This window comes from Ursus americanus, chromosome 33, assembly GCF_024610735.1.
Source record: "Ursus americanus isolate L20-20 chromosome 33, mUrsAme1.1.p, whole genome shotgun sequence".
NCBI lineage: Eukaryota > Metazoa > Chordata > Mammalia > Carnivora > Ursidae > Ursus > Ursus americanus.
The window spans coordinates 13,173,105-13,197,857 of record NC_142159.1 but is presented as its reverse complement, the minus strand read 5'-3'; the positions used below and the strand labels follow the sequence as shown (position 1 = coordinate 13,197,857).

At 58.0% G+C, this 24,753-nt stretch overlaps 1 protein-coding gene across 2 annotated transcripts in view; it reads right to left on the bottom strand.

Annotated features, from left to right (window-relative positions):
* MYOM3 (myomesin 3) overlaps positions 1 to 24,501 on the bottom strand; it is a 47,377-nt gene extending 22,876 nt beyond the window's left edge. The window contains exons 1-16 of one of the 2 annotated variants that reach the window (XM_087858535.1): positions 24,344 to 24,501; positions 21,095 to 21,273; positions 20,557 to 20,637; positions 19,812 to 19,971; positions 18,922 to 19,079; positions 14,572 to 14,667; positions 12,539 to 12,747; positions 10,613 to 10,657; positions 10,005 to 10,145; positions 8,631 to 8,792; positions 7,844 to 7,985; positions 6,757 to 6,956; positions 5,957 to 6,010; positions 5,443 to 5,570; positions 2,636 to 2,819; positions 838 to 1,012 (exon numbers count right to left, since the gene is read on the bottom strand). In XM_087858535.1, coding sequence (XP_087714661.1) covers positions 838 to 1,012; positions 2,636 to 2,819; positions 5,443 to 5,570; positions 5,957 to 6,010; positions 6,757 to 6,956; positions 7,844 to 7,985; positions 8,631 to 8,792; positions 10,005 to 10,145; positions 10,613 to 10,657; positions 12,539 to 12,747; positions 14,572 to 14,667; positions 18,922 to 19,079; positions 19,812 to 19,971; positions 20,557 to 20,637; positions 21,095 to 21,255 — 2,096 coding nt within the window. In that variant the 5' untranslated portion in view covers positions 21,256 to 21,273; positions 24,344 to 24,501. The remainder of the gene's footprint in view (positions 1 to 837; positions 1,013 to 2,635; positions 2,820 to 5,442; positions 5,571 to 5,956; positions 6,011 to 6,756; positions 6,957 to 7,843; positions 7,986 to 8,630; positions 8,793 to 10,004; positions 10,146 to 10,612; positions 10,658 to 12,538; positions 12,748 to 14,571; positions 14,668 to 18,921; positions 19,080 to 19,811; positions 19,972 to 20,556; positions 20,638 to 21,094; positions 21,274 to 24,343) is intronic. The other variant, XM_087858536.1, reaches the window with a different exon arrangement.
* Between the last annotated feature and the right edge of the window lie 252 nt (positions 24,502 to 24,753).

Genomic DNA, 24,753 nt, shown 5'->3' with positions numbered 1-24,753 from the left:
GTTATTCTAGGGACAACCTCATCAAATCTATCAGAATTTGTAAAAAATCTGATGATTCTCCAACTTGGGAACTTTCGCAATAACAAGTTATGAGTGACCCCTCACAGCTGACCATGAGACACCAACAACTTGTGGGGTACAAGGTCCTGTCCCTTTTTCTGGGTCAGAGGATCAAGGGGCTCAGGGCCAAGGGGCTCAGGGCCCAGCCAGCCGTCTGATGGAAAGGAGGGGAGGGACGTCACCACCCAAGGCCCTGGCCCCACAGAGCCTCAAAACTGACAGAAGTCACGAGCCCAGGAGGCTCGCGGTTCACTGTGCCTGCAAGGACCAGGGCCTTGTGAGTGAGGAGGGAGCCTCAGCGGGCAGGAGAGTCTGGTCCTACCCGCCGAGCTGACAGCGGAGGCTCTGGGGCTCCCCCAGGCTCAGGGAGGGCGAGTGTCAGTGCAGGAGCACCACGCGAGTGAGGGGTGCATGGGGCACCTGAACCCAGGCCTCCGTGGCCACCTCCTGCCTCTCTCCATCTCCAAGCACCTCTGCAGACAGCATGCCCTCAGCCAGTGCGCACTGAGGACAAGGGCATCCGGGTCAAATCCCAATATCTCCACCACTAGCTAAGGGAGTTTGGGCAAGTTACCTCAGTGCTCTATGCCTCTGTTTTTCATCTGTATGGTGATAATAAAGATAACAGTTCTAAACTGAGAGGATTGCAGTTAGAACTAACTGACCTAATACAGGAGAAGAGCTCGGAATGGTGCCCAGGGCACATTGCCAAACGGCAGGCTCCAGGATCCTTAGGGCCTGTCCTTGCAGGGGCAGGGGGGGGGGGGACAAACTCACTTGTGGCCCTGGATGGGTTTGTTGTTAACTGTTTGCCACTCGGATGACCCTGCCTCCCGGGAGTAGATGTAATAACCCAGGAGTTCCGGAGCGTCTTTCACGGGCTCCCAGGTCAGGCACACAGAGGTCTGGGTGTCTCGGAACGCTTGAACTTGAGCTGGCGGAGGGAGAGTAGCTGAAAAACAGAAGTGTGGGCCCTGTGAGGGTGCTGAACAGCCTGGCCTAACAGACTGGGGAGGGGAGCGGTGGGAGGAGAGGCTGGGAGGAGCCCCCGCGGCAATCCAGGGTGGCAGGGGAGTGGCATACGTGTCCTGGGGCTTCGGGGTGTCCCCTTCCCGGGCCCTATTAGTCTCAAGTCCTCTCCCCTCTCTCCTCCAAACATCTGTGCTTCCTCATGAAAGCCTCCATCCAGTCATCCTTAGAATCCGTCCCTTTCCCCTCCCCCTCCCCCGCCACTCTCTTTGGCTTTTTTTTTTTTTTTGGTGTTTTCCCATTTTTGTATAAGAATTTTACTTTTCTCGGGGTGCCTGGGTGGCTCAGTTGTTAGGCGTCTGCCTTCAGCTCAGGTCATGATCCCAGGGTCCTGGGATGGAGCCCTGCATCGGGCTCCCTGCTCGGCAGGAAGCCTGCTTCTCCCACTCCCACTCCCCCTGCTTGTGTTCCCTCTCTCGCTGTCTCTCTCTGTCAAATAAATAAATAAAATCTTTAAAAAAAACAAAAAGAATTTTACTTTTCTCATACAAGTAAATGCATTTTCTTCCCCCCTTCCTCTCTCCTCTTTCTTTCTCTCTCTCTCTTTTTTTTTACTGAATTGTACTAGAACTTTGCCCTAAAACTTCCTTGTGGTTCAGAGACTGCCCACATCCAATCATAAACCTCTCACTGGCCAGACCCCGAATGTAAATGTTAACTGGGCCAGAATTAAAGGAAAACATCGCTTGTCCACCAACCCATTCATATTCGCTGTGTTGTGTGTGTATATGTGTGTGTGTGTATGCACACATATACAGATATATGTGTGCATATATACATATTATATAACATATGCATACATAGATAATACATATTGAATGTGTATATATGCACACATATATCTGTGTTCATATATATATATTTCCTAAATTATTGGAATGGAGCAGATCTAGGACTTCGCTCTGCCCCCCAGATGGGCCCTGCAGCACACCAGGCTCCTCTGAGATCCGTAGTCCTGTAGCTGGGCTCCTTAAAGGGCCAGTCATTGGTGACACCTGCAGGGAATCTGATCTGATCTTATCAAAACTCAAAGAACCCCAGAACCTGAAGGGCTCAGAAGAGGGAGGGGCCCCGGGAGATGGGGACCAGGACGGAGCTGGACCTGGGAGGCTCAGGGGGGAGCCATAACCAGGCCTTCAGAACAACACGTTTGGCAGCTGAGAACACCCAGGTTTGCAGGTAGGAAATGACTTGCCCAGGTGTCCTGCCTGGTGAGCCAGAGATGGGGTGGGCCAGCTTTCGAACTGAGGGACCCCTGGCTCACACTCAGCGCCTGCATTGGACTGGCTAGATTCTGCGACCTGTGAATTGTTGATATGGAGAAAAATTCCCGCACTCTCACGAGCTCCCTACCCGGAGAGATGCGACTCCTGTGGTTCCGAAACTTGACAGGCCTGAGATCATGTTGCTTTTCAGCTTCATGGGGGGAAGAAGGGGCTGGGGATGGGGAAATGAGCATGGCTCTGTCCCCGCAGCGATGGGGCCCCGGCCCTGGATGCTGACAGCCTGGCCTGGCCTGCCCCCCTCTCCTGCGTCACACCGGTACCTGGCTTCCCCCTCAAGGCGATGGGCTCGCTGGGCTCCGAGGGATCACTCATGCCATACTGGTTTATCGCTCGCACTTTGAAGACATACGACTTCCCTTTCTCCAAATCCAGAAGGGCGAATCTTGGGGATTTCACAGGAGTTTCTGAGCTGATGGCCTCCCAGGTGCCACTACCTATGACGGACTGTGACAAAGGAGAGAAATACGCGTTGGTGCGGCAGTTGCTGGGGCCGGGGCACTTCCACACATGCTCTCATTAACTTCTAACCCCCGGCCCGGGCTGCCCCGGAACGCTGAGCTCTAGACCCACCTGGGCCTCCACATCTCTGCCTGGATGCCTTCTGAGCATCTCACATTCGCCGTGTCCGGACCCCCACTCTGCATCTTCCCCCAAACCCACCCACCTTTGGTTGATGGGACCTATCCTTCCAGTGGCTCAGGCCAAAAGCCTTGAAACCATCCCGGACCCCTTCCCTCTGTCCTTCACATCCCACACAGGCTCTGTCAATGAATCCAGTTGGCTCCACCTCCAGAATTTATCCAGAACCCAACCCTGGCTTACCCCCAGTGCCCCTGCTACAGCCTCGATCTAAGCCACCATCGTCTTTTACCTGAGCAATATCACTCTTTTCTCCAAATGATGGTCGGAAGGATCCCTTCACAGCACAAGTCAGATCACAGATGTGCCCACAACCACATCTCCCTCAGAGCCACAGCTTCTCGGTGGCCTGACCCCTGCTACCTGTCTGGCCACATCCACTTCCCCCTTCGTCCTGTGCCTCCCTGCTGTTCCCTGATGGCACCAGGCCCAACTCCTGCCTCTGGACCTTTGAACTTGCTCGTTCCTTTGCCTGGGATGTTCTTCCCTGCAGAAATCTCTGGTGGGCTCCCCATTTCCTTTAGGCTGTTATACAAAACTCACCTTCTCGGGAGGACTCCCAGCCCCCCATCTAAAATGTCAGCCACCCCTTCCCCCACACTTCAAACCCCTTCCCTGCTTTTAGTCTTTCTCCTTAGTGCCTACCACTAGTTAATGGGCTAAGTATTTTCCTGATTTATCTTCTTTACTTCGGTCCCCGTGCCCCTGACTCGAAGCTCAGCTCCATCACGCAGGGGTTTGTCTGTGTTATCCACCGCCACGTCCCCAGGGCCGGGAATAGCACTGGCATGTGGGGGGTACTCGGTCCACGTGTGGGGGACCAATAAATGAGAAAATGAATGAATTCCCATAATAACCCCGAAGGTGAGTGTTAATTTCCCGACCGATGAGAAAACTTGTGTTCAGGGAGTTTGGGTCACTTGGCTGAAAGTCACGCATCTGGTAACTGGTGTATCTGGTATTTAAGCTCAGGTGTGGGCGCCCCCAGACCTGCTTGCTCTCCACGGCATAAGGGACCCAAAAGGCGGCCATACATCCTGCATCTTTGGGCACATAACGGGTGAAGAGCTGAGGGTGATGCGGGTGAGTGAGGCAGCCAGAGGCCTCTCTGCTGAGTCTGGGTATGCCGGGGAAGACTGGGGGACCTCGCCGACCCAGCCCTCCCTGTGCTTTCCCTTCCCAAGGCCCACCCGCCTGTCAGGAGTCCAGAACCCAGCCAGGCCAAAAAATCGCAGTAAAAACCAGCGAACACTGCTGAGCACCTGCTGTGTGCCAGGGACTAGTCTAAGTCCTTCAGGGCTTGAATTCATCCTCATATTGACTCTATGAGCTGCGTAGGGTTATCTCTATTTTACGGAAGAAGAAACTGAGGCACAGAGAAACTCGATAACTTGCTCAAGGTCGCACAGCTAGTAGGTAACAGAAACAAGATTTGAACCCAGGCGGTCCGACGCCAACATTTGAACCAGGACATGCTGCACCCTCACAAAACAAACCCTCAGCGATCTATGACTTTCCCACGTGGGAGACATGGCATCATCTGCGAATGTGCAAAGAGAGGCCTGTTTGAACAACCGGAGGCAGAGGCTCCTCCCTGGAATTTTCGCTAACCCTGCAGTGTCCGCCGACTATGTGCCAGGCCCTGTGCTGGGCGCAGCGAGTAACGAGAAGGCAAACCTGGCCTCTTCCTTTGGGAGGCTGGAGTCAACAATGGGACGTGCATACAGGCCCAGAGCTGCTGGCCCGGCGTCTTATTTCATCCTGCATTTGATGCGGGAGGAAACTGAGGCTCAGGAGCTCAGGAAACTGGCTCACACGGCAGAAGGCGGGATTTGAGTTGATCTTAGCACCATGCTGTTTTTCACCCTGCCAGCTGCCTCCCGTCCGCTCAGAAATCCACCCCGCGCACGAGCTGCCCGCGTCCCCAGACACCTGCCCCCCTTCCTTCGGGGCGGGAGCTGCCTCCAGGGCTGCCCGCCCCGCCCCGGCCCCACGCCAAGTGAGGGCTGCCGCCCGCCCGTGACCCTGGCTGGTGGGTACCCTCCCAACGTGGCTGTGGCCAGGAAGAGGTGCTGGACCCGATGCGCGGCCCCATGCCAGCCAGACCTGGGGGCAGGGAGGTACCCAGGAAATGGTAGATACTAGTGTTGTCACTGTGGTCTGTGTGTCTTAATTCTGTGCATTTCCATGAACAGCCCCAGGAGCTGCTGCCAGGCACTGATCTCACAGGGCTGAGCTCACCTCGAAAGTCTGCCCCCTGTGAAGGACTATTCTCAGCCCTTCCAGGCACGGACTCTCCTCTGGTCTCTGAAGGCCTCCCCAGGGGACACTGCCTGCCGTCTCTCAGCGCTGCCCCCGTGCTCCCCACACCTCCTGTGTGTCTGCTCTTCAGCCTAGCCTGGGGTTGGGGCCCTTGGGGTCTCTGTACCTTCTCCAGGGTGTATGTCAGAGGGGCTTTGCCCCGAGGCCTTGGCTCCTCCCAGCTCAGAACCACGTAGGCATCGGTGATCTCGCTGGCGTGGACGTTGGTGGGGGGCGAGGGGATGGTCACAAATTCTGGAATCAAAGTCATCGAGGAGGAGATGGATGGGCCCTCAGAGAGACCCCTCACGTCACAGAAGAGGAAGTGGGCCCAGAGAGGGGAAGAAACTTGCTCCGGGTCACCCAGCAAGGCCAGGCAGAGCTAGGGCCAGGAGCCAGATCTCCCGATGTCCCCCCCAGGACTTGCCCCAACACGCTACCTCCTCCACGAGCGACACGGCAAGATGGGCCGCGGTCACCTGAGAACCCCAGCCTCCTCCAAACGGACCTCACCTGCCCTCACCTCCCCACACCCCGCACACGGACACCTTCTGCCTCTCTGCCACTTCGTGTGCCCGAGTTTCCAGAAACATAAAGGAGGCTGGAATCTTGAGGCAAGGTGTCAGGAGGTTCACACGTACCTTCAAAATCATCGGTGCTGACTGTGATCTTGTTTCCCAGATCAAAGGAGATCTCTAGGGTGGAGAACGGAACATGTTGGGCGAGGAGTAGGGGGTGCAGGGTGTGTGGGGGGCGGGGCAGCTGGGTCAGGAGGGGTTAGGGTAGGACCTGCCCACTATGGGTGCTGATTCCTCACCCTGTTCCCAGTCCTGGCCTTTGGGCCCCTCACTGTGTGACCTCAGGCGGGTGCTCTCTGAGCCCCCGTATTCTTAGGGGTCCAAAGTGGAACACTGTTATTCTAGACCCTGAGAAATGCTCTGTCTTCTTGGGTCAAATGGGGACAGAGAAGTGATATGCCTGGGGTTGGTTACCTGGGGCAAGGTGGAGCTGGGAGGCAAAGCCAAGTCAGGCTGACCCCTCAAGGCTGAGGGGGCGGTGCCCCCACCCCCCATGTCCCCCCAGGCTCGGAGCTCCTGAGCAGGGCTGTTTCCCTCCTTCAGATTAAGGGCATCTGAAGAAGGGGCTGTGGTCCTCCCCCAGATTAGCCTCTCCTGTGGACAGATTTGTGTTTTTTTCGTCAGGTAGTTGTATCTTCCCCCTCAGGCTGGGGCTTCCTAAGGACAGCGCTGTGCTTCCTCCAACAACCGAGGGGATCCTGAGACTGTCTCCTCCATCACGGTTCCTGAGGGCTGTGCCGTGTCTCCCCCCATGCTTGGAATAGGGCTTGGAATGGGGCTGTGCCACCTGTGTCCTGCATGAGGCGGTTATGCGTGTGCCCTGATTGGTGCCCTAGGATGTCCCTCAGGGCCTCCGTCCCCACCTGTCTTTCTCCGGGCTTCATCATGGTCGCGCATGACCACCAGTTCTGACGCCTTGGAGGGGAGGCTGCTGCCCGCTCTGCTGACGGCTCGCACCCGGAACCGATAGCTCTGGCCTTCGAGGAGGCCTTGGATAGGGCACCGACAGGTCCCGCCGGGGGCCTCGTGGCAGGGCACCCACTGCCCAGACTCGCCCTGGCACCTGTGGGAGAGAGGCCCCAGCTTCAGCCCCTGCTCCTGGCTCCCGCCTCCCGGGTCAGAGCCCCTACCGAGGCCATTCCTCCACCCCAGGCTGCCATCGAGAGTCCTGTGCTGCACGCCCAAGCTCGTGAATGGTGGAGTCGGGAATTAGCCCAAGGCTGTCTGCTCCCTCAGAGTCTGGGCTCTCCGGGGCATCCGGGTACCACTGTCCTCAGGCCGTACGCCCACACATGCTGCCGGCTGGATGGGGCAGTGGGCACGTGGGGTCTAACTCCTGGCTCCACCACTGATGAGCAACGTGACTTTGGGCAAGTCATCGCCCCATGGACCTCAGTTTCCTCATCTGTAGAATGAGGCACTAAAGAGTCCCCTGCCGCCCTGGATAGGGTTGCAGAGCTCAGTGAGGTCAGACATGCAGCTCCGTTCCTGCTGTGAGCCCCATCAGCGGCAGGATCCGGTGTCACCTCATGCTGGGGTCTCCGAGCTGGCAGCATGTGCAGGAGGGGGGATGTTCGGGGCCCTCCCCTTCCGACTGTCCCCCTCCCTCCGGGTCAGTGCTGTCCCGTCTCTGTCTGTCAGTCAGGGAGGAAAGCAACCAACATATGCTCTCATGCTCACTTCCAAGCACTTAATGTTTGCCCCTCCCAGGGTCAGGGGCTGACTCCAGTGGCGGAATTCCAGGTATCAGAGGTGACAGATTTGGAGGTATGGCTACATTTCTCTTGCCCCTAAATGATATAACCTGGTCTACCTCCTGCCCGGTTCTGAGGCTAGGCATGGGGCTCCCTCTTTCCTGTGGCCCCCTCTTTCCTGTGGCCCCCCACTCTGGTTCTCACAGCCAGGCAGAGGTCTCCCCTGGGGGCCCTGCCACTCAAGAGGCTGACTCACTGCTCAATGGAGTAGCCGGTGATGGGGCTGCCCCGGGTGTCGCTGGGTGGGGTCCAGGTCAGGATGAGGCAGTCTCTGTTCACATTCAGGCATCGGACATTCAGAGGGGAGCCTGGGGCCCCTGGCTTCTCGGCTGCTGCATCTGAGACACAAGGTGGGGGTCGGGGGGGGGGAAGGTTCTTCCAGTTGGCTTCTATGTGGCCACTGACCCCTCCCACTCCCTCCCACCAACCACTTCAAGTGAACCCTCCAGGGCTCCACTGTGATCTTGAGGACCAAGCCCTGAACAATATCCTCCTCCTTTTTAACAACAGCATCTGGGGGGCTGTGGGAGTACCAATCATTAGGGGCCCATTCTACTCTACACCCCTGAACAATTGGTGTAATTAATCTCTGAGCCCTGTAACATCTCTCCATTTTGTGGATGGGAACACTAAATCTCAGAGGAAAAGTGACTTGCCCAAGGTCACCAGCCAGTGAAGTGGTCAAGTCAGGATTTGAACCCAGATCAGTCCAAAGACCAAGAGGCAGAACTCACCAGGTACTAGAATCATCCCGGCCCACGCTCAGCCCTCCCTCCACAGCTCCCACTAAGTCTGAGGCTCAAGCCGTGTCCTATTGGAGGGTCATAGGACGCCACAGGGATTCTTACAGACTCTCACTCAACACCCCTGTTCATAACAGGAAACTGAGGCCCCAAGAGGGCGGGGAAACTTGCCGAAGGTCCCACAGCCAATCTGGTTGCTGGGCTCCAGCTACACCTCCTGCCCTCCAACCCCCCACTCACCTCTCACAAACACGTAGGCGCTCTGCTCCTGGAGCCCGAAGGGGGAAAGCACCTGGACAGTGTAGAGCCCCTCATCCTCCTTGTAGGCGCAGGACACCTTCAGGGTTGCCTGGCGATCTGCGTAGAGGATCTGCCGGCGTCCTGAGGGTCTCAGTAGTCTCCCTGAGGAGGGGAGGGGCCCAGTGTGAGCTCTAGGCAGAGGCATGGCTGGTGCAGCTGGTACGGCTGGTGTAGGTGGTGTGGGTGGTGTGGCTATAGCCTGAGGCTCGGCCAGGGAGCTAGCGATGGGGTGGCCCTGAACTCTCTTCTGCAGAAGGCCTGGGGAGTGGGGCAGGATCCAGGGAGGGGGCTGGTGGCTCACGACGGGAATGAGAGTTTAGGGAGTGGTCAGCGACTCAGTGAGGAGTTGGAGGAGCTGTGAGAAAGTGGGAACAAGAGAGATGGGGCCCTTTGTGAGGGTCAGTGTCTCTGTGTGGGGGCTGGGGGCTCACAGTGGGCGTTGGGGGCTCAGTGGGTGGGGATTGTAGGCTCAAGGAAGGGAGTGGGGGCTTGCTGAAGGCAAGGAGGCTCAGGAAAGGCGTTGGGAGCTCACTGAGGGCGTTGGGGTGTCTGTGAGGAGGGCAGAGGGCTTGTTGATGGGGGTGGGGGTCAGTGAGGAGAGTGGGGACTCAGCAGTGTAACCTTAGTGAAACGGATGGGGACTCAGTGAAGGGGCTCTGGGGCTCCGGGAGTGGGTCCTGCCCTGAGGCCACACTGTGGGGCCATCCTGCTCCGTGTCCCTCCCTCCTGTCAGGACCTCCATTCTGGAAGATCTACAGTTTTGGGAAGACATCTCAGTCTTATCGCAACTGTCTCTCAGGGCTTCTTGTGGCTTCCCTGCTCTTCTGCCCCCGCCCCTCCTCCCGCCCCCAGCAGGTGCGGTCTCCTGAGGGGTGCTTGCAGCCGCTGGGCCCCTTGTCCTTTGGCTGTAGGCCTGGCCACAGGTGCGGAAGGAGGTTCGGCCATCCTGCTTCTCCCTGGCTGTTAACGGGCAGTGGCTGTGACTGCTCCTTGGTCTCCTCCCGCCTCCCAGATGGGAGCCCCTTGCATTCCTGCACATTTGCTTATCTCTGCCTGGCCCCCAGTGCAGGGCCTGGCACCCCCAAGTGCTTGGTGACCTTCATAGGGTGACCTGGTCTGAACGTACCTGGCTGTGCTCCTGTTTCTTTCAGCGCTCATTACTCAGCCTATGCTTGGGGACAGGCATAGCTGAGTTTCACTCTCCACTGACCCAGGGAACCAGGGCTGGGGTGGAGCCGATGCTCTAGTCCCTCTCTGGCTTCCATCTCTGCCGCTGAAGGCTGGGGACCAGGACAGGGGAGGGGGGGGCCTCACCATCTCGACGCCACTGGATGTTCTGCTCAGCATCTAACACATCTTCCGAGAACAAGCAGGACAGGGAGAAGGGCTCCTTCTCTCGGGCAAACACTGGCTTCAGCACCGATGTGAATTCCACGCTGGGGCCAAACATCAGTCCTGGGGTGGAAACAGAAGTTAGGGCAGCAGTCTTCGGAGGTCACCGGCCTTGCCTGGGACATTCCCAGTCCTCCCAGTCAGGAATCATAGTTCCCGGGGTGGTCTTAACCAGGAAAGAGGGGCCCAATCCTGGGAGGTGGAGGTGGGGCCGAGATTTATCTAGGTGGGATCACGTAAGCCAGAATAGCAGCTAACCAAAGGCCATGTCCTTTGTCTGTTTGGCCTTGGCTTTCTCACTCAGTTTGCCCCTGGATCGCTTGGCAGCTGGGGGCAGCTCTGGGGTGCTTGGGGACCCCCTACAAGTCAGCCTGCAAGTATGAACAGCCCACAGGCAATGACATGCCTTTGTGGGCAATGGATGGTTAATATTCTAAAGGGGGCTGTGGAAGGTATGACGAGGAGCCTAGACACCCTCCTCCCCGAAGGCCGTCCCTCCCCGAAGGCCGTCCCTCCCCGAGCCTCCTTACTTTTAAAGATCTCCGAATCGAAGCCAGCATCCTTCCCCACATAAGCTGAAAGCCCAAAACAAATGGAGTTTGAGAAGGTTCAGACCTCACATCCCTACCAGATCAGAGGCGTGGGCTTGGCTGTGGGTCTGAATCCTGTCTATTAGTGGGCCCTCCTCTGGCGGCTGGGAGTTCCTTCACCCCTCTGGGCCTCTTGTCCTTTCTCGGTAACATAGGGGCAGTGGCTCTTCGCTCCTGATGGTGGGGTTCTGAATAAGTGCGTTCACATGAGCGAAGCCCTCAGCCAGAGCCTGGCACACAGTTGGTGCTCAATAAATGGTGATTTCCATCCTTTGCCCAGACCCACTGCCAGGATCACACAGTCTTCACAGTGGCCAAGTCTGGTCAGCATGGGATTTCTGGTGGGGTCAGGGACAGCCAGCAGGGGAAGGGCAACACTAAGATTAGGGTCATCTGGGGGCTTAAGGGTGAAATCCAGGGTGAGGTTGACACAGACCACCGGCACATAATAACAGCTCTCGTTCACATGGGACATACCACGTGCCACGTATTAACTCACATACAATCCTCACAGTACCCTGTCTGTTGGTGCCGTTATCACCCACTCATACGGATGAAGAAACTGAGGCATAAGCACCCAGCTAGTATCCCAGCAGCCTGAGCCATGATGTGACTGGTCCCTGGTGAAGGCCCTTCCTGAATGAGGCCCGGAGAGGGCTAGGAGGCTGCCCAGAGTCACACAGAGTCAGTGAAAGACTCAAGTTTAGAACCCAGACCTCTTCCCTCCCAACCCAGGGTCTTCTGTCAGTTGCTATGGAGATGAAGGCAGGGGAGGGATGGTAACGACCGTGAGTGGGTGCCCTTAGTAGGAGTCTGGCTGGAGTCTGGGGGCCAAGACGTCGAATGGATCCCAGAGTTGCTGGCCTTGCTGGAGAGAGGGATGGGGGTCTGGAAGAAGGGATGGGAAGGATGCGTGGACAGAAGGAGGCAGGGCCCTGATGCTTGACCTTGGGCTTGAATCTGGGCAGAGCCTGTAAGGACAGCTCGAATTCCACAGAGAGCCGGACTGGCCGAGGGAACAGCTGTCTCCCAAGAGCTATTTGGGGAACAGGGCAGAGGGGTGGAGAGGACTGTGAAGGACAGTTTAACAAGGTCTGGTGAGAGGCAGGGAGGAGGTTGGACGCCAGCCTGTCTGCTGACCAGGGAGTGTGTGTGAGTGCCTCTGTGTGTGTGTGTGTGTGTGTGTGTGTGTGTGTGTGTGTGCGGGTGCACACGCAACCTCTCTCTCAGGGGCCCGGAGGACAAGGCAGCATTCTCCCCGGCCCAGAGGTGTGGCCTCCTGGCTATGCTCCGCCCTGGTCATGGAACGGGGGAGAGAGAGTTATGACTTCCCGAAGTTACTGCATGCCAAGCTTTACCTATACCGTCTCATTTAATCAACCTGGGCTCCTGAGTGAGGTGGAGGAGTCCCCCTTGGCAGACAAGGAGGCTCAGAGAAGTGAGGTGAGGTGACCCAGGCTCACACGGCCAGTCAGCGGCAGAGCCAGCCTGTGGACACGGCTCTGGCTGACTCCTGATGTCAACCCTGCTTTCTGCTGTCATTTCAGATGCCCCTGGGGGAAGCTCCAGGATTGGGAATCACACCAGTTGGGAATTGCACCGTTGGGAAATACGCACCAGAACCCAAATGGGGCAGTGAGGTCCAGAGGGCAGTTGGCAGGGCTCAGCCTTTCCCCCTGAGAACCCCTTAGCAGGGCTGGCAGGGCCAGGCCACCCTCACGGGGGCCCTGAGCTGGATCCAGACCCCAAGCCCAACCCAACGAGATGGGCACGCTCCTTGGAGATAGTCATATAGGCTGTGCGGTTTGAGGGAGGACACTCTCCCTTGCTCCACAGGGCCCAGGGAAGGTCTCGGTCACCCCATACCAGGCCAAATGGCCCTGTGTCGAGAGGCCTTCCTCCAGTCTGAGCGCAGAGGCACGTCCTCATCTGCTCCCCCCAGGTGTGCCGCGGGCTGGCCTGGCGGGTGGGAATGGGGGTCCTTACTTCGGACGAGGACTTTGGCGAAGGAGGAGGCCTGGCCGTAGGCGTTCTTCACCATCACTGTGTAGGTGGCTGCGTCCTCAATGGTGCATCTGAAAAGAAGAGAGAAGAAGTGCCCCCCAAGACTGCTGGCTCCACGGGCAACTCAAGTCCCCACATGTGGCGGGGAACGGCAGGCATTCACATGAAGGCTTCGGAGCGGGGAGACTTTAGGCTTTCGTTCGGCCCCACCTCTGCAAAGCTGTGAGCCTTTGGGCTAGCCACCGCCCTTTCCTGTGCCTCAGTGTCCTTCTCTGAAGAACTAGGGACATAACACCAGCCTAACCCAACTCGGGTGAAAATACTGTGAAAAAAAGATTATTATTCCTGACTGGGTAGGATCAGACAGGTTAAGCGACTTGTCCAGAGTCACACAGCACCCAGAATTCAACCCAGCTTTAAGGTGACGAGCTCTCTCACAGGCGTAGCCTCCTGTCCTGTCAACACCTCCAGATCAGAATCCTGGAGCAGGAGCAGGGCACGGACTTGGAGTAGGAGCTGGGCACGACTGCCAGTCTGTGCCAGAACTCGGCCAGATGCCCAGGTGTTCTCGGTCTGAGCCCTGGGTCTCATCACTAGTCAGGCCAACCCTGTCTCAGTCCCAGAGCTTGGGCTGGCTCCATTCCAGGGCCACGCTGGGGACAAAGAGAGTCGGTGGGGGGATGTGACATATCTGGCGACAAAGAGAGTCGGTGGGGGGATGTGACACATCTGGCCCCATCAGCAAGGAGAGAGGCTCCTTGGTATCCCCGCTTTTGCCCTGGCTACTGGGGGTAGGAACCCCTCTTGCTCCAAGGACCAGTCCCCCCTGCCGGTCCAGGCATCCTTGACCCTGCACGCCTTCCCTGACTGCCCAGCCCACGGGCATCACCCTTTGTGGCATTGCGTGGTCAGATACTTATGTCCACGTCTCCCCACTCTGCTTCTGGAGGGGCAGATCAACGTCCTGTCCATACTTATGTCTCTGAAGCCCAAGTTGGTTGAGATGGAGAGATTGGTGTACTGGAAAGAACCCAGGGGGAGAGAATGGCCTCGAACCCAGGCCCTGCCCTGCACAAGCCATACAAGACCCTTCATCTTTCGGAGCTTGGGTTTCCCCTCCGGTACCACGGACCACGCTTCCCTGCAGGAATGGTGTTGGCCATCGTCAGTCACGTGCGTATAGCACCGCACACGCGGCGTGGCAGCGGCAGGAATTCAGCACGTGGCGGCTCATTTGAGCTGTAATGCTGCTCTGGGGGGGATTGTGCTCATCCCCCTGGTGCCCGCCCTCCATGCATGCTGCTTCTCTCTTCATTTTTTTTTTTTTTTAAATAGGCTCCACACCCAACTCGGGGTTTGAACTCCCAACCCTGAGATCAAGACCTGAGCAGATATCAGAGTCAGATGCTCAACTGTCTGAGCCACCCAGGCACCCCACTGCTTCTCCCTTTGAAACCATGCTTAAGACTCACCATCTCCTGATGGAGCCGTCCAACTGTCTCCCCTCCAACCACCTCGCCTTGCACTCCTGCCTCTGTGTGTGTATGTGTGTGTGTGTGTGTGTGTGTGTATGTGTGCAAGGAGCACTCCCAGCATTCCTAGCCCATCCAGCTGGCCTCTGACTCCAAATTTCTTCTTGTGTATTCCAAGGCATAGGAATAACATGGGAGTGTCTGTTAAATACCGATTTCCTGGCCCCAGTCCAGAATAAGACCCACTTAGTCGGACGCTGGAGGCAAGAGGAGGGCCCATCTCATGAATCAGTGTTTTAACAAGAACCCCAGATTCTTCTGAAGATGAAGCCAATTCAGTGAATAAAGATTTGAAATCCTGCTCTGGCTTCGGTGGCGGTGGGGCCTGGGGGTCATGGGTCTCACTAGGGGTCACAGTCTTACCTCCTAATCTCCAGCGTCAGCAGCCCATAGTTGTTGGTGATTCGGTACTTTCCGGCAGGAAAGAGGCGGGGATCGATTCGCATGTCATTTTTGTACCTGTGGGGACACAGCAGTCTGTGGCAGGCAGCGTGGCTCTGAGTGGGAAGGATCCAGAGGCTCTCAGACCTGGATTCTAGCCTCAGCTTTGTGTGGTTTACTTGCCTATGTGATGCGAGGCAGCACTTTCACTGCTCTGAAACTCAGTTGTCCTCATCTGTGAAATGGGAGTAGTAAGAGCACTGACCTCATAAGGTTGCTGTGACAATCAAATGGGATAAGATACGTAACGCTTTTCCCTGGTGGCCTGAACACTGTCGATGCTCAAGGGTTCATTTTCCTTCTGGGGGTGGGAGGGTGGTGGGGGCAGGGAAGACAGAGCCTGTCATGAGAGATAGCTAGGGCCCAGGGCCCAGTTTTTCCCTCCTCTCTGAGGGGGTTGCCGTGGAAGGCACCCCATTCTTCCTCCCTTGTCAACCTCTCAGGAGGGCAGTTCTTTATCTCGGCTCTCATTAGAGTCACCGGAGAAAGCTTTCAAAGTCTCCATGCCAGGATTCTGAACAGAAGCCTTTGGGGATTTGTATCGGAAGCTGTTCATTGGTCTCCAACAGCCATTCCCTCTTATTTTTTTAAAAGTAGGCTCCACGCCCAACATAGAGTCCAACACAGGGCTTGAACTCACGACGCTGACATCAAGAGCTGAACTGAGATCAGGAGTCCTGTGCTTGACCTCCGGAGCCTGTGCCCCTCCCTCTTATTCTAAAGGAACAGCATTCATCCTTGAGCCACCCAACGCGTAACCGATTTCCCGCCCTCTCTTTCTACTAGGTGTGGCCATGTGACTAAGACTCGTCAACAGAAAGTAAGTACGAATGCCATGTGGCTGCTACTGATGACCATTTGCCCCCGTTTATGTCATTGTTCCCTCCATGGGACGGCAAGAACGTGGCCCAGATGGCTGCCGTCTTGCACCGGGAAGCCCGGGGCTGCGCCCTTCAGCGGCGAGGGGGGCAGGCCTGAGTCCCTGAGAAGTCTGCGAGTGGAGTCCCTGGAGCTGCCCCACCCTGTCTACGTCAGCATGCAGACTAAAGACAAATAAACTTCTGTCTTCTTAAAGCCATTAAGAAAATCTCCATGCCTGGGCTGCATCCCAGATCATTCTGGAGTCAGAATTTCTGGGGGTGGGGCTCGGGGAGCAGGACTTTTTTTAACCCCCCCAGGTGATTCCCAAGGGTGGCCCGGCGGATTACTCCAGCCCACAGCACCCTGGACATCCCCATTTGTTTTCTGTGAACTCTGGGGTCTTGTTCTCCCTGCTGCGGGCACTGGACAGTGAGGTGGCCTTGGCTCTGTCCATGGCCCCTTATGGGGGTTTGGAGGCCTAAGGAATCAGGGCTGGTGAGTGAAAGTCTGTGAAGCCTGGGAGGCCTGGGTTCCTGACACAGCTTGATGGGTGACCTTGGGCAAGTCAGTTCCCTTCTCTGGGTCTCTGTGTCCATGAGGCTGTTCTTGGACAGGCAGCCCCAGTGGTGCTTGAGGTCAAAGAGGAGGCCGCAGCCGAGAGAGGGCGCCCCAGGCTCAGTGCCTCGTCTTCCTGGGACTCGGCTCCCCCCACACCCTGTTTGTGTCCATGGCAACCAAACAGTGCCACACCCACAACCCATTGCCCCCCACCCCCACCAGGCTGCACCCGCTCCTGAAAGAAACCCAACGAAGTCTCCTTCAGGGAGGGCGGTGCCTAATCTCGGCACCCAATCTTTCCACCTCTCCTAGGCCTGGGGGCCAAAGTCAGGTCCCCCCACCCCCACCTATCAGGAACATTCCAGGCACCTCAGCCTGGCCAGCTTCCAACTTTCAAAAGAAAAAAGCGGCAGCGCCAGCTCTGGGCAAGGCCCGGACAGCCAGAGGCCTCAGCGCTCATCTTGCCCGCTCTCTGGGCCCCCCGTCTCGGGCTTCAGCACAGCCTCTCCAAGACAAGGCTGGGCAGGTGACCCTACGTGGCCTCCGGTCATAAAATAGCATTAAGTCAGACAACAGAGGCGAGGCGCCCAGTCCAGAGCCTGGCTCCGAGAGGCCCTCGTAAAAGAGTGAGATTTTTATTATTTATCTAAATGTTTTTTCTTCACATCTTTCTGTATTGGATTTTACTTTTTAAGGCTGCTGGGCCTGGGAGACTGATCCCAGTATCAGGGCCCACCTCTGCAACGTAAACGTGGCCAGACCGGGCCTTGCCTAATTTGTCCTGTTGTTGCCCCTGCATTCAGGAAGTGCTCAATAATTGCTGAATGAATGTACTCGCCTGACAAGTCTGGGTGCGCCGGGATCTTCCTCTTGACCTGGGGGAGGGTGTCGGCCAGGACCTGGACAGAGCCCTGGAAGCCAATCCCGGGACAGTGTGTGGCCCTGCCCAAAGTGATCGATGATGGAAAACCAGATCCCCGAAACCAGGAGCACCGGGGGCCACCACCACTGGAGGTGGGCCTGGCCTTGCTTCCACCCCTTACCATGCTCAGCTCCCTGTTGTGGCAACATTGCTGGCCGGGGGGACAGGAGTCCCTTTCCTGAGAGGCTCCCCGGAACGCCTTAGATGTGGGCCTCAGTGCCAGGGCACGGCAGGGCTTGGCTGCCAGGAGGGACAGCTGACATACTGACCCCACCCCCCCCCCCAGCCCAGGCCAGCTGGCAGGAGCAGGTCCTCCTACCTGACCAGCCACTTGCAGGCAGGGACTGCCTCGGTCCCCACAGAGATCCAGCGCCCAGCACGAATTCCAGCTCCTGGCACACTTTCGTGAATGAATGTCATCTGGCAATACCAGCCCCGACGCCAGCAACCTCGATGCCTCTCTTGATTGCTCCTGGCCTAAGTGCTTTCTACGTCTCTGACTTCTGAAGCATTACGTGTGCCTCAAGGAAGAACAAGAACCCCAGTGATCACTTTCCTACTCTCTAGGCCAGTAGAAACACCTATGGCTGGGAGGCAAGAGACCCCCGTTTGAATTCGGACTCAAACTGGCTGTGTGACCTTAGACAAGTCACACTCCCTCTCTGAGCCATGGGTGGCCCCAGGGCTCAAATGAGAAGAAATTGGTGGGTCAGTAAAAGTGGGTTCAAGTACAAGATGTTGCTTTTTCCTTTGTGACCTTGGTCATTTGTGTGCTTATCCTCTCTCTCCCACTAGACCATGGTCTATTCACCCTCAAGACCTGGCTTATGTGTCGCCTCCTCTGAGAAGCCTTCCTGGATCCTTCAGGGGGAGGCAGCCACTTCACTGTCTTCATCTTTACTCTTGTGTTCCAAATTGCACCCATGAATGTCCCTCTCTCTACGTTGACATTTCTCTTCTGGGCTGAGAGTTCTTTGAGGGAAGATTGTGTCTGGTTCATGTCTATGCCTCAGTGCATGAGTGTAGGCCTGGGGCAGATTACACCTCTGTCCCCGAGCATGCCTGACCCCAGGCCTAAGACCCAGGAGGAGCTCCGTACACAGTGGCTCAGCTGCATGAATGACCGGCCTCCCTCTGGTAGGACTGAGAGCCCTGAGGCTGCCATGCCCACCCCCATCTCCAGCATGCCCATACAGGAGACACCTGCCGCCTCCCCTCCCCTCCCCTGCCGTCCCCTCGGCCACCAAGGCCTAGACTTCTGCTACGGTTACACTCCCGGGAATGGTGTCTTCTACTTTCTCTGCACCTTTCAAGCTCTGAGGCTTCCACGTAGTTGTGGCATCAAATCCTCGCCACTTGCAGGCTGGGCAGGAGGCCTTCAACCCATTTTACAAAACAGGAAAACTGAAGCAGGACCAGAGAGGCTGAGGCGTGGCTGGAGCCACACACTGCGTTAATGGAGAGAGCTAGGTCTGGACACAGGGCTCCCACTCCAGGTCTGAGTTCCTCCCTGGGGGGCCCCTGCCCTTCCCCCCTCCCATCTTGCTCCTCTGCCCCCTACCCCTGCCTCCTACCCTCATCTTCCAACCCCAGAGACGCCCAGCTCAGAGCAGCTGCCTTCTGCCACCAGCATCATATTTTTACAAGGGCTGGCTCCCCAGTGGCCCCATCTTCCTGCCCCAGGCTGGCCGGGAGGAGGCTAAGAATAACTCCGCCTGAGCCTCGCAGCAGCTGCTGCTCTCTGGGGGGTGGGCAGAGCTCAGGGTCTGTCAGGGAGCAGCTTCTCTAAGGCGGCAAGAACTTCTGTGGGGGGGACGTGGGCTCCTAGAAGGGAGGTGCTGGGCTGTAAAGAACTCACACTCCTTCAGCCCTGGAGGCTCAGAGCATGGAGACGGGGTGAGGACCCCTCCTCTCCTGCCCCAGGGGCTTACCAGGTGACCTGCGGTGGAGGCGAGGCCAGGACAGTACAGGTCAGCAGGACTGTGGCGTGCTCCCAGACTGCGTGGGAGCGCAGTGGGATCCAGAACCAGGGCCCCCGGCCGGAACACAGCTCCCTCAGCTCCTTGGCCTCCCGGACCTTCTCCTCCATCTAGAGGCAGGAGGGGATCTGTGACTCCCATGAGCCAGGGGATCACATCTCCCCATCTTTGCTGTCACTGTTCCCCCCTGACACTCAGGCTCTGGAGTCAGACCCGCATGGGCTGGAGGCCTCCTTCTCCCCAGCTGAGCAGTGAGGCGGCATGGAGGACAAGGCACGGGCTTTGGAACAGCTGGCCTGGGGGCAAGGCCAGATTCTGCCGCTTCCTACGTGTGAGACCATAGGCAAGTCCTCAGTCTCCTGATCTGTAAAATGGGTATGATAATAATATTCCCCCACCTTCCTGTGGGGTTGTGGTGAGGATTGAATGAGTTAGCATGTGAAAAATCACGGGCACTGAGAAAGCCCGTGTGAGTGTGACCAATGCTCTCCTGCCCCAGGGAGGGGGCACGGAGGGGGCTTCAGATCCCTGACATTTGTCAGGAATGGTGTTTCCTGAGGCTCTTCTGGGAAGGTCACTTTACAAGCGCGATCTGGCTTAATCCCCACCTCGGCCCCGAGAGTTGGTGCCACACACATCTGTTTTCCAGATGAGAGAACCGAGGCTCAGGAAGGGTAAGCTGCTTGCCCAAGGTCACACAGCTGGAGGGAGGGGACACCTGCATTTAGACCCTGTCCAAGACCAGGGCCTGGACTCTTTCCCGGATGTCCAGCTGCCTCTTGAGAAGACGGCAGGTGGGGTGGGCGGACTGTGATGGGGTGCAGGTCCCCAGACCCCCTCACCCGCCGCCTCAGCGCCTTCCGGTCGCGTCTCTGGCGCAGCAGCCACTGGGTCCGCAGGAAGGCGATCTCCGTCCTCTCCCAGTCGTTGCCGAAGCCCACTCGCTTCTGCCCTCGCTCCTCCAGCTCCACGACAGAGGTCTGGCGCCTCAGCTGGGACTCCCTGCGTGGCAGAGGCCGGCAGAGGCCGGGGGCCCATGGTTCATGGGGGCCCTCCAGCCAGGGTCGCCCGGCCTCCCCCAAGCCAGCACTGCTAGCTGTACTTCAAAGTTCTTGAGGACAAGAGCAGCTTTTAATCCTCTCTTGCCTCCAAAATACCCGAATGGGCCCTGTTTACAGTTGGTGCATAATAAGTACTATGGATAGAGCTCCCAAGGCCCTTTCACAAATCTTTGTTCCTCTTGTCTTCATGATGACCAAGTGGACAGGAACAGTCCCCCTATTTTACAGGGAGGAACTTGCCTCAAGCTGGCCAGGACCAGGACCCAGGCCTTCTAACCCAGGACACGGCCTCCCGCTGCTCTCTGGTGAAGCCCTGTGGTGGAGTGTGGACCCCCACCCTCTCCCTTGGGGATGGTCCCTCACTACTGCCTGGGGACCCATCCAGAGAGAGGTCTGGGCCCTTGTGCTAGATGTGTAACCTGGGGCAGATTCTGTCAGTCCAGTGTGGGAGCCTAGTAGAGACAGGGGACTGGACAGGATGGCCCTTTCTCAGCCCAGCGCTGTCTGAAAAGGTCACCTGACTTACCAAGATGTCTCTGAGGAGGCGGTCAGAGCCAGGGCTGCTGCCAGGGCGTAGTCTGCCGCGCTGAACTGATACTCTTCCTCACTGCTCCGGGAAAAGGGAGTTAATGGCTCCTGCCGGATTGCCTGGGGATCTGGCCCGGGGGTCCCTGAGATTAAGGCAGCATCGACCTACCCGACCTACCCATCTCAGGACACTAGCTGGCGGGGCTGTGCCTCCCCCCTCAGACTGGGATCTCTACAAAGCGGGGCTGTGCCTCCCCCCTCAGGCTGGGATCTCTACAAAGCGGGGCTGTGCCTCCCCCCTCAGGCTGGGATCTCTACAAAGCGGGGCTGTGCCTCCCCCCTCAGACTGGGATCTCCACAAAGCGGGGCTGTGCCTCCCCCCTCAGACAGGTTCTCCAGAAAGAAGAGTCTCCAGAGGACAGTGTTGTGCCTCTTACCTCAGGCTGGCTTACCCAGGAAGCAGGCTATGCCTCCCCGCTCAGACTGGGGGAGGGGGAGAGGGCAGCGGCCGGGGCGGGGGTCCCCAATGATCCCACCTGCTGCGGAAGGTCCGCCTCCGCACTGAGGAACCCATGTGCAGACTGTGCTGCCGCTCCTCCTTGTGCTCCTCCTCCTGGCGGTGTTCCAGCCGGTGGACCTCCACGGCCTGGGGGGGCCGGGGCTCCCCCACATTTCCAGGGCTGTGGGGCAGAGTCATGGCTGCGAGAGCAACAACCTGCCAAACAAGGTGCATGGTCATTCTGCCAGGCATCTGCCCATCCCTTCCCCATGGGGTCCTCCCGGCATCCCTGGGAGGTTTGTGGGGTGGGGGTTCTCTCTCCAGGGGGCAGACAGGAGCATGGAGGCCGGGGCGGGGCAGGGACCTGGCCAATGGGACAGAGGCAGGCTTCGCACTCGGAGCCTGGCTAACGCACTCTACAGCTGCGTGAGCGCAGCCGCACGTCGGGAGCAGCTCTGCCCTCACCTTGCCTGTGCCCCGGGCAAAGCCTTCCCTTCTCCGGGCCTCCGCTTCTCAGGCGATGAGCGACCCAACGCTGGTGTCCGAGGGCTGCTCTGACTCAAGATGGGCGGACGTTCTTACGCCTGCCCATGCCCACGGAGCCCTACCTCTGAGCCTTTGCCTGCTCTGGTTGCTGCTCTGGGGGAAACTTTCCCTCCTTCTGGCCTGCTTAGCCCCACTCAGGCCAAGCCGAGAACGCTCCAGTTAGCTCAATGGTTGGGCGCGAAGACTCTGGGCATGGTCCCCCTTCTTAGTCCAGCTTACAAGTGTGTGCCCTTGGACGAGACACTGTGACTTAGTTTCCTCATCTGTAAAATGGGTCTACTGGCTTTCCAGGGTGGTTGTCAAGGTTAGAAGAGTGCTTGGAGCATAGGAAGTGCCCTGGAAGTGTTAGACATTAGCATGCTTTTTCTAAGTAACCCCGTCGAAAAACTATTGGCCACCTAGAATTTTTCCTCCTTTAATCCTTTTTATGCTTTTCTGTCGGCACTCCACAGTCTAGCTCTGATTCAGAAAATGCTTCCTCCTAGGTAATTATTTCATATTTGTACGTCTTCACTCTCCAACAAGATGATAAGTGAATTAAAAGCAACAACAGTGAGTATTTACCTTGTGCCCTCCCCATTATCATTCTATTTTACTGATGAGGAGGAAAAGTGCTTGCCCAAGGTCACCCAGCTGGTTGGGGGCGGGACCATGAGTGGCCCCCGACTCTGAGCTCTCTTGACATCTATGACACATGTCTACTCAAGGCCAGGCCTTGGCTATGGCTGGGCACACAGTGCCCCCCCCCATGGCCTTTCTTCTCATAAGGGGATCACAACGGAGCAATCCCCCTTTGTATTCCCGAGGCTCAGGTCTGGGCCACAGGTGGTGCCCAGTCAGGGCTGGATTCAATTGGTGTGGGGGAGCCTCAGGGATCGGGGAGCGAATCCACAGGTATGGAGAGCCAGGCAGCGACAGCGGGAGGCCCAGGAGCGAGCTGGTGTGGGTTGTCACACAAAGTTCCTTCCCCGATCTGGGCCTTGCTGTCACCGCTGGGTTCTGAGGGCCCCTCTGATGCTGAGGCTCCAGGACGCTTGGCAGAATCCCTGGAGGGGCTTCCACAGCTCCTTCAGGTGGGCGTTCTGGGGGGCAGGCCTCTGACCTGGGAGGGTCCTCGCGGGGCTTAGACCCGATGTTGTCCCCGGCCCAACCTCTCTGAAGGTCCTCCTGGCAGCAGTGTGGAACGACTGTGTGCATGTCGTAGTGTGACCTGGGTGTGCACATGGCACCTGAAGGACCGCTGCTCTAAGTCCATACCGTGGGAGAGGGGCCCGCTGGCCTCATCAGAGCACCTCGGCCTGGTGGGCCCGTTGTGGGGTGTCGGGGGCTCAGGGGGCTGCGGGGCAATCATAGAGGGCGTTTGCCCCCGCTAGTTCCTGCAAGCGTGCTCCCTTTCAGCGTCGGGATTGCTACCGAGTGTAAGCACCAAAGGCTGCCCCCAAACCTCCTTGGCCTCTCGCAGATGACCTGAGCTGAACGTAAGACGACAGTCACCCCTTGTGCTTCCCATCTGGCCCCTCCTGAGGAACAGCATCTGGTTGCACCCAGAGAATGACTGGCGCGTGCTCATTCTGTGTCTCCTTCCTCACAGTCCCAGAGGAGAGCTCCGGGTACCAGCCTAGATGGGGAGGCCCCCTCCCCCCTGCTTTCCTGGGACACCGTGGCCCTGGCCCCAGCAGCTGAGGAGCGTTCCCTGGTGTCAGCTGCTGGCTCCCTTCCCCGGATGCTCTGTTCCTGATTAGCACCGTGGTGGGGGGGTGGGGGTGGAGGGCGGTGACTGGCACCCATCCCTGACCTCCTGGGCCTCCCGCAACCAGACCCCCCCAGCTTTAGTAGATGAGCCATCAATTCTTTTTAAAGCACTGACTGAGGCTTGGGATTAAGCAGCCATGAGAAGGCAGCACCACGTGTGCCCGGCGGGGAGGGGTCGGTGGGGTGTGGACCGCAGCGGGACCTGCCCCCCTGCCCTTTCCCCGGGGTACAAGGCCTGGGCCACAGGTCCTGCAGCATGGCCTCCCCTTTCCTCCCAAGCCCCGGTCTGCTTTCCCACCAGGCCCTCTGACGGGCACCCCCAGAGACCAGGGGCAAGGAGGCCTCTCCCCTTCCTCAGGAGGGAAAGAGGAGGGCACAGCTGCTGAGTGACTGGCAGAGCCCGATGGCAGAAGGCTGGGTCCCAGGGGCCGGCCGTGCTCCACCGGCTTCTGAGTCCAGAATTCTGACCCTGCCATGGAGTGGCTGGGGCCACCCCTTCCCTCTCCGGGCCTCGGTTTCCTGCCAGTGAGCCCGGGCTGGACGTGTGCCCTCCTGGCCCTGAGATTCAGGCCTTGAGGGCTTCCTCCCTTTCCCTGCCTGCCCGGTGGGCCAAGCAGGCCTCCGCCAGCATTGCTTCAGCTCCGCCGGGCCTGCCAGCTCACCCCGGGCCCTTGCACTTTGCGGGCATCCCCGATCGTCTCTCAAGCGGCTTTCACGTCACAGAGGGCTCAGCGCAGATGACCGATGGCCCCACAGAACAGTGAGGGGGCAAGGGTCGCCAGAATCCCCTCCCATTGTCACTCAGGGGTGCTACCTAAGCACGTGTGTACTTTCTTTTTCCAAATCCCCCAGGCTCCTTTCCCAGCACACACACACACACACACACACACACACACACACACACACACACACCATTTCCTAATGGAAAACCGAGGGTCTCACTTTCTGAAGGTGTCCCTCCCCACCCCGATCCCTGGAGGTGACTCACAGAAACAGCTGTGCCCACTTAGATGTCTCTGGGGAGAAGATTCCAGAGGATGAGCGGGACCTTGGTTTCTTCTTGCCCTGGGCTCGGCAGGGACTGGGAGAAGAATGTGATCCTGGAGCTTGCAGGGCCTTAAATATAGCAGCGCTGAGACAGTTGATGACAATGGATGGGAACTATGGGGAGGGGGGGCAGAGAGGAGGGGCTGTCCTGTCAGGCCAGCCTCGCTCAGGCGGCAGCAACAGGTGGAGCCGTCCCCGCCCCCACCCCAGCCTCCGCACCCTGTTCCTTCCCTCAGCGTGATCCCTTCTGCCCAATTCTAGACCCCACCCCCACCCCCCACTGAAGTAGAAAGAAGGTAACAGCTCAGGCCTGGTTGTAGCGGAAGCGGATACGGGGTGGCTCTCCCCGCT